General features: G+C 37.2%; 1 protein-coding gene across 6 annotated transcripts; it reads right to left on the bottom strand.

The window, feature by feature from the left end:
- Positions 1–293: 293 nt before the first annotated feature.
- LOC100819500 (probable methyltransferase PMT3) lies at positions 294–7,860 on the bottom strand. Of its 6 annotated transcripts, none has more exons than XM_003541313.5 (10): positions 7,600–7,860; positions 7,367–7,462; positions 6,907–7,092; positions 3,873–4,063; positions 3,592–3,756; positions 3,282–3,464; positions 2,572–3,166; positions 2,075–2,187; positions 1,149–1,369; positions 294–895 (listed from the first exon to the last, which is right to left on the bottom strand). In XM_003541313.5, coding segments are annotated over exons 3-10 (1,791 nt in total). In that variant the 5' UTR covers positions 6,908–7,092; positions 7,367–7,462; positions 7,600–7,860; the 3' UTR covers positions 294–573. The 6 variants fall into 6 exon arrangements, with proteins under 6 accessions (XP_003541361.2, XP_014620959.1, XP_014620960.1 ...); XM_014765473.3 differs by having other exon boundaries at positions 7,392–7,462; XM_014765474.3 differs by having other exon boundaries at positions 6,953–7,092; positions 7,600–7,859.
- Between the last annotated feature and the right edge of the window lie 1,253 nt (positions 7,861–9,113).

Below are 9,113 nucleotides of genomic sequence, written 5' to 3'. Positions count from 1 at the left end.
CAATAGAAAAACATGTCAAAGTAATCACAAAGATATAAGATTGATTGGATGATTAAGAAAAAAAGTGGGGAAAGATGTGGATTCGATTTCCCCTATTAACAATTAATATTTACCGATTAAAAAAAACATCAAAGTAAAAGCAATTCTTATTTTTTTCAGTTTTTTTTGTCTATCTTTTGTGGGGTTGGGATTGGGCGATGTGGAAAGTGAAGCAGAATCCTACTGTGCTTGAAATAAGACAACTTGACCAGCAGAAGCAAAATGGAAAAATAAAAAAATAAACAAAACCTCAGTATCCTGTAATATGTTCAAAATTAATTTAGAGAAGAAAATATTTCCTCAAATTCATCTAAAATATCTTAATCACAATAACAGGACGATTACTTGTGTCCAAAATTAAATAAATTCAACCAAGATGATTTGGGATGATCTTTCACTGGTCTACCTAATAGTGTAGAGAATATGACTAAAATATAAAAGAGCACCTACAGCAAGTGACAAAAGCTACAAGATCAATTTTCCACAAGGGTGTATTGCTGAGATTTTAATGGCATCCATAGAGGGAGCATGTCGTTATTCTGAAACCTGGATGCTCTCACTTGTCAGCCACATCTTCTTCTGAATTATCAACACTGCATCATCTTTGCCTTGGTTTGAATCTTGCTCTAAATTAGATGTGGCCACCGCAACCCAGTGCAATGCTGGCAAGAACTTCTTTATAGACAACACCACTGATCGCTTATCGTAGACAATGATGAAACCTTTTGGCCTCAGGATTCTATCCATCTCAATCAATAAATCCTCTGGACTGCACTCTTTCTCAATAATATCAGAAAATATAGTCCATGCATGGAGCAAATCATAAGTACGAGGGTAGGTCGAAAATGCTTCACACCTGTCACATTGATGCCAAAACAAGCCAAGGTCACAAGAAGGTAATACTTCAACAGTGACGATGTGGCTTAAATATATATCACAGTCGCACTTTCAATGGGTATCTTGCATTTTAGAGACACTATTCGACTTGGTTAAAAACCAAAGTTTTAGAGAGCATTAAAAAAAAGTGAAGCAATAAATTAAACAGGAATTGTCTGTTAATAGCCTACCGAAGATAATTTCTTTTGTAAAGATAAGAATAAGAGTCATACCAGTTGTGAACTGTTCCTAACAGCCCTCTGTCATATATGATCTTGAGAGTGTTTGGTCCATTTTCTGGCACCACATTCATAACCCAAACATCTTTGTCCTTCAAAGCAGCTGCAAATGAACCCAAATTTGCTTTCATGTCCATCACATTCCGAATTGTGCCAGGCTTAATTTTATTGTCTAGCATTTTCCAGTAATTAGCAACTTCTTGTTGCCAATATTCCTGCACAAAATTAGTTGCATCATAATACCAGATAATCTGATATCTTACAATGAAGCTATCACGCATTAGATTCAGTCCATGTTTTTAACAATTTGATTTAAGAGAACTATTAGCTTATTTTTCAAACTCATTCAGAGATCTGGAAAAATAAGTGATTATTCCTAAAAAATAAGCTAAACCAAACACATTGCACCCAATTTCATCTCCAAGATTAAAAGGAAAACCACAATAAAACTAGCGTACCCCATTGGCCGGAGGCTCCTCACTATGCGAAGTATGGGGGAGGGATATTGTACGCAGCATTACCCTTGCATATGCAAAGAGGCTGTTTCTGGATTCGAACCCATGACCAACAGGTCACCATTTAAAAGGAAAACCACAATAAAAAAAATATTCACATGGTGTCACATTTAGATTGTCTTCCTTTGGATATTTGGACAGCAATAGAGGTTCTTTATTAGTTAGATCATATGAAATTTAGTCAAGCAAGAAATGTGATTGCAGTTATCTTTGTTTATACTTTCAGTTGGGTAATGTAGGGTTTCCACTTTCCAGCAGGTCCTTCTCCCACTTCTCCTGTATTTTACTCATATTTTGTTCTCTTTTTACTGTTACCCGAAGGCTTTGTAGCTACTTCCTGGTGATGATTATAAGCATTCATTATTTAACATATAAAAGAGTAAAACAGGATATATTTTAAATTACCATGTTCTTTTCAAACATTTCAGTTGAATAGTTAAAGTCAGCCAGACGAGGAGGTGGAGTAGTCAATCGAGCTGGCCAAGGAGCCAAATCAGCTCCTTTTGCTCTGTGCATCTCTGCATAGACCAGCAGAATATATGGTTATTGACTTTTCAACTTCTAATAGAAGAGTCAAGAAATAATACCAGAATTCTGATGGAACGGAATGAAATCATGCAACATTAATATATGCAAAAATGAAGTTGTGTAACTTGTGCCAAATATAATGTAATCAGGGAGAATATTGACCCATCTTGAATAGAAAAAGCTATCTGATTTACAAAGTCAACTCCTAGATATGGCTCCATAATCAGTTAATCACAAGGCAGTTATTATTCATAGTCAGATATTTTTGAACTGTTAAAGGTCTATAGGAACGTTCTTATTATCAGTTTATCTCATGGTCTTGAGTTTTGTAACCAAACTAAATCATCATATGAAATGGAGAAAATATCACTCACGATCAGAATAGCGTGTGATACAAGCTTTCATTTTAACTCCCCAAACAGCATCAGGATCATCACTAGGACTGCAGAGTGGAGGGTGAGTATCAGGCTCTCTTTTCAAGTAACAGTCATTTGTAAGAGGCTTGACCCATATGACAGTCTGGTTCCTCTTAGAAGCTATTTTCCAACACATCCGCCCTACAAGAGCACTCATTTCTTTCCATATTCTCCGATCCTCTTCATCCTGAGCATAGGCTTCAGGAGATGAGTAGGCAAAGTAGCCTCCTGGCCTGAGTATCCTATCTAGCTCAAGAAGAAGTATGCCATTTCTCTGAAGCCAATCAATTCTACAGCGAGAACAGTGGGCAAGTTCAAAAGATCTACTAGGGTAAGGGAGTCTTAGCGTCCCCAAGACACCAAGATATGCCGGAATTCCTCTTTCTAAAGCAAACTGTATTTGGTTTTCATGAACATCATTTGGTGCTAATGACATTGCTATTACATCGGAAGAAAGAAGATATCCTCCAAAGCTTGCAACACCACAGCCAACATCAAAAACATTGCGAAGTCTTCCTTCATTGTTTATGACATTGTTTGGAAAGTTGAGCATCTGTAATACCAATCATGAATATAAACAATAAAGTTACAACTTTTTCCAGTCATATAAGAGTTTTATGTTTTGGTGATTATTTTAGTGCCAAACTAGATAGGAGTAACTAGCTTACATTGGCAATTGATGCAATATATTTGTCAGCACCATAATGGAAGTGGGTTCCTCCACCAGGAAAAACTATCTTTTCACCTTTTACAACCATCCATCTCTGGTCAGATTTCTCAGTTGCAAGATGGGTATGAGGTATATTTGCCCTCCATACCTGATCTATGCTTTTGGGCCACTTGATTGGAATCTATTATCATCAAGAACAGCATAAGACACTCAAAGCTGTAAGCACAAAAAATTACCAAATTTATTTAACTTTCACAGTTTCATGACTTTCATCTAAGAGAAGCAACGCCTGAAGAAAAGAGAGCCACCTTGTACCCTGGAGGAGGGGGAATCAAACAATTATAGCGCCTCTCAGGCATCGGGCAATGTCGCTCATAGTGCTCCATCAACGTCAGATCAAGCTTCAATCTTGTTTGGTATATGAAATTTCTGTCTAGACATGGAATTAGCTCCGAGAGACGATCATCACAGACCTTAACAAATTGAATGCAAGATTAAAATAACTTATGCCTCACACTAGACATTAACATTCATGGTTATTGGAAAGGATAAATGTAAAAGTTGTTCAGTTCAGACTAAGATAACTCACTGGAATGGTCTTTGGTATAGCACTATCATCTCCTCCAAATTTTAAAGATTTGCTACCATACTCAATAGAAGATGAACCACTTTTCCTAGAATACAGGAAAAATAAAGCACCAACAATCGCTAAAAGTAACACCGTTGTGAACAACCGCTTTCTCGGTTTCCCATCTGCTTTCCCTCTCCCCATTCTTGTCACTGCATAAGAATCACATTTCACCATGGTTTTAACTTTAACTGGCAGATAACAAATAGATAATTGGAACTATTCAATTTAAATCAAATAAACATATCCCACAATTTTGCTATGGTGAGAAGGAAGATCAATTTTATGTGCCTACAAGAAACTAAGTGGACAGGTGAAAAAGCGAAAGAATTAGACAACTCAGGATTTAAGCTGTGGTATACGGGAAAAATCAGATCAAGAAATGGGGTAGGGATTATTGTGGACAAGGAGTGGAAGAAGGATGTCGTGGATGTAAGAAGAGTAGGAGATCGTATCATAGCCTTAAAATTAGTAGTGGGACAGGACACCTTTAATGTTATTAGTGGGTACGCACCTCAGGTTGGGTTAGCAGAACACTTTAAGGTAAAATTTTGGGAGGATCTAGAAGGGGTACTTCAGGATATACCCCAAGGAGAGAAAGTTTTCCTAGGAGGGGATCTCAATGGACATGTAGGTAGCGTGGCTAGAGGTTTTGAGGGGGTGCATGGGGGTTTTGGCCTAGGGGAGATGAATGGGGAGGGTAAATCCATCTTGGAGTTTTCGGAGGCTTTGGATCTTTCTATAGCCAATACATGGTTTAAGAAAAGAGAGGAACATCTTATCACTTACAAAAGTGGAGGGACATGTTCTCAGATAGATTTCTTCCTTATCAGGAAGTCTGATAGGAAGTATTGCTTGAACTGTAAAGTTATCCCGGGAGAGAGCTTGACTACCCAACATAGAGTTTTGGTTATGGATGTAAGAATTAGAGATAGGGCAAAGAGAAGAAGTCCTATGGTAGCACCAAGGATCAAATGGTGGCACTTGAAGAGTGAGAAACAAGGAATCTTCCAACAAAAGATATGGGAGGGATGGTGTGGACAATCACAAGGAAGTGCAAATGATATGTGGAACAAGATGTCCCAAGAGATTATTAAAGTGGCTAAAGAGACGTTGGGTGAATCTAGAGGTTTTGGACCTAGGGGTAAAGAATCGTGGTGGTGGAATGAAAATGTTCAGAGCAAAGTTAGAGTAAAAAAGGAGTGTTTCAAGGAGTGGTCTAGGTGTAGAAATTCTGAAACTTGGGATAAGTATAAGATAGCTAGAAATGAAACCAAAAAGGCGGTGAGTGAGGCAAGAGCCCAAGCTTTTGACGGACTATACCAAGCTCTAGGAACCAGGGACGGAGAAAGATCTATATATAGGCTTGCTAAGGGTAGAGAGAGGAAGACTAGAGATTTGGATCAAGTAAAGTGTGTTAAGGATGAAGAAGGCAAAGTCTTAGTGCATGAAAAAGATATCAAGGAAAGGTGGAAGGCGTATTTCCACAACTTATTTAATGATGGATATGGATATGACTCTAGCAGTCTAGACACAAGAGAAGAGGACCGGAACTATAAGTACTATCGTCGGATTCAGAAACAGGAAGTAAAGGAAGCGTTGAAAAGAATGAGTAACGGTAAGGCGGTGGGGCCAGACAACATACCTATTGAAGTGTGGAAAACTCTTGGAGATAGAGGTCTTGAGTGGCTCACCGAACTCTTTAACGAAATTATGAGGTCAAAACGCATGCCGGAGGAATGGAGGAGAAGCACGTTAGTGCCAATCTATAAGAACAAGGGGGATATACAAAATTGTGCAAATTATAGGGGAATCAAGCTCATGAGTCATACCATGAAATTATGGGAAAGAGTGATCGAACGGAGATTAAGAAAGGAGACTCAAGTTACTGAGAATCAATTTGGTTTCATGCCGGGAAGGTCGATCATGGAAGCGATTTACTTATTACGGCGGGTGATGGAGCAATATCGCATGGCCCAACAAGACTTGCACTTGATTTTTATTGACTTGGAGAAAGCGTATGATAGAGTGCCTAGAGAGATTTTGTGGAAAGCTCTAGAGAAGAAAGGGGTTAGGGTTGCATATATTCGAGCTATCCAAGATATGTATGATAGGGTATCAACTAGTGTTAGGACACAGGGTGGAGAGTCAGACGATTTTCCCATCACAATTGGTTTGCATCAAGGGTCAACCCTTAGCCCCTACCTTTTTACCTTAATTCTGGATGTCCTCACGGAACAAATCCAACAGATAGCGCCGAGATGCATGCTTTTTGCAGATGACATAGTCCTCCTTGGAGAGTCGAGGGAGGAGTTGAATGAGAGGTTGGAAACTTGGAGACGAGCTCTAGAAACACATGGCTTTCGCCTAAGCAGAAGCAAATCGGAGTATATGGAATGTAAGTTCAACAAAAGAAGGAGGGTTTCTAACTCAGAGGTGAAAATAGGAGACCATATTATCCCTCAAGTCACACGGTTTAAATATCTTGGGTCTGTAATACAGGATGATGGGGAAATTGAAGGGGATGTGAATCATCGCATTCAAGTAGGATGGATGAAATGGAGAAAAGCATCGGGGGTGTTATGTGATGCAAAGATACCGATCAAGCTAAAGGGAAAGTTTTATTGGACTGCGGTAAGACCGGCGATTTTGTACGGAACAGAATGTTGGGCGGTCAAGAGCCAACATGAGAATAAAGTAGGTGTAGCGGAGATGAGGATGTTGCGGTGGATGTGTGGTAAGACTCGACAGGATAAAATTAGAAACGAAGCTATTAGAGAGAGGGATGGAGTAGTGCCTATTGTAGAGAAGATGGTGGAAAATAGACTTAGGTGGTTTGGGCATGTAGAGAGAAGACCGGTAGACTCTGTAGTGAGGAGAGTAGACCAGATGGAGAGAAGACAAACAATTCGAGGCAGAGGAAGACCCAAAAAGACTATAAGAGAGGTTATAAAAAAGGATCTCGAACTTAATGATTTGGATAGAAGTATGGTACTTGATAAAACATTATGGCGGAAGTTGATCCATGTAGCCGACCCCACCTAGTGAGATAAGGCGTTGTTGTTGTTGTTGTTGTTGTAAACATATCCCACAATTTTCTCACCACACTGACTGATTCAAGGGCACCAACTCAGTTCCACAAAGCAACTAGCTGATGCAACATAGAGCCACGAAACAATAACTGCACCCAAAGTTGAAATGGAAACCAATGAAACAGCACTCACTAGCACCATACTGAAAACTAGAGCCCAAATCACCACAAGCACACTCCCTCATAAAGAAAACATCACTATTGGATCAAAATACACATTTTAAATTCTAGGCAGAATTTTGAAACCAAACATAAAAAAATAAAAACATCAATAAATAAGAGCCCCAATAATGGTACCAATTAGAGAATAAGTTGAAATATTCAAAGCGTGAAAAAACAAAATCTAAGGGACATAGGCACAAACACTAGATATGGGTATGTATGCATACGAATTGCGTCACCGACAGTTGCCAACTTTCACTGACCCATCTCATGAAAAGAGTTAAGTCTGCGGTGGCAGCTGCAGAGAGATGAAAAAGTTAGCATCTTGAAAATGTCAGAGGCAATTCAGAAAATGGGTATGGATCTGAGGAGGGAAAACAACTGAACACGAAAATGAAAAAAAAAAAAAACACAAAAAAGTTGGCATTTTTGTACCTCAGACTCCGCCTCTCTTCACTTCAGAGAGGTTGCGTGAAAGTGGGGTATTGCATTTCCTAACAGTACACAAGCATTGTAATATCTTCTTGGCATCGTAAATATATATTTTTTTTATTAAGGAAAATTTTCTTTTTATTTTCTTAAGTGATACTCAATGACAGATTCGAGAGATGGTAATTGGTGACAGAGATCTAATCCAAAGCCTTGGCCTTTGCAGCTGTTTACGCTGCTATTTATTATTACTTCATTGATATTTTTCAATAAGATTGGGAGTAGTGGAGGAGGAACATGCAAGGAATGAGTTTATCAGTAGTTGGATTAGTGTCATTTATATTATTTACGAATTTTTAAATTTGGTTAAAAACATGTAATTAATCTTTTTCATTTTTTTTCTTTAAAATGTAAAGAATTGTTTTCTCATTTCTTTATAATTTAAGGTTATTAGATCTCGAACTATAATTTATTTTCTTCCTTCATTATCTTATTTTCTTTATTGCCTATTATTATTGTTGGGGAAATCTTTGATGTTGAAAGGTGTTAGCCTGAAAGCCAAGTTTGATGGTAATCAACACTTAGAAAAAAGGTTTAACTGATTTTATTGAGTTTTTTTTTTTTATAAAAAAATATTCGACTTCAAGTGTGATTTGTTTGTGATGTTATGTTATCGGGAATTTGTATACCAACTCACTATTGGTTAAGAGAGAAGAATGTTTGACGCAAATTTGAAATCTTCAGTGATTCTCAACGAGTTAAGTTTCGATGTAGTATTTATAAAGATTTTAATGTTCCAGTCAATGTTTAAAAAAAATGATGAAATATATAAAATTGGAGTGTAAAGTGTATTATTTTTTTTTTTTTATGTTTGGTTGTAAGGTTTTAATTAAGTTAAATAGTGTTTTTCTGTTTCATTATGTGTGAGAGACATCTTTAAATCAAATATCTTTATGTACAAGTATTTGTTATGACATTTTTTTTTGTTAGTCTAATATATTTGTGTTTATATGAATTTTTTGATTTTTTTAATCATTATAATTAGAGTTTTTGATTTTTCTGATAGAATATAGGATATTCATTTAAGTTTAAGCCTTTTAAGTTGACTATGAAACTAATTATTGATTTAAGACTTGATCACACTTAGAATCCTTTATTCTCCAAGAATATATTATACAAGATCAAATTCAAATTATTTTCTACAAATCATGTGCGTTGTTAATTAAATTACACCCATTAAATACAAACTTTGTTGTTTGACAAGGGTCTCAAGTGATTGAGGATATCATACTATAGCTAATTAGTAAATAATTGGACTTGATGAATACTAGACCAACATATTTTCTTTGAGCTTGGTAAGGTCCCAAAACAATTGCCCCCTATATGTTGGGTAAAAGTATTTCCTTGATATGGGTTTCAAGCATGTTAGCCTAAGCCTTCTATTTCAAGCATGTTAGACTGCACTAGGGGGGTGTTTGATGGTTTTGATAGTGGCTGATCTGTGGGTTTGAGAGGAAGGG

The sequence above is a fragment of the Glycine max genome, chromosome 13, assembly GCF_000004515.6.
Source record: "Glycine max cultivar Williams 82 chromosome 13, Glycine_max_v4.0, whole genome shotgun sequence".
NCBI classification, from domain to species: domain Eukaryota; kingdom Viridiplantae; phylum Streptophyta; class Magnoliopsida; order Fabales; family Fabaceae; genus Glycine; species Glycine max.
This window is presented reverse-complemented; position numbering and strand designations above follow the sequence as displayed.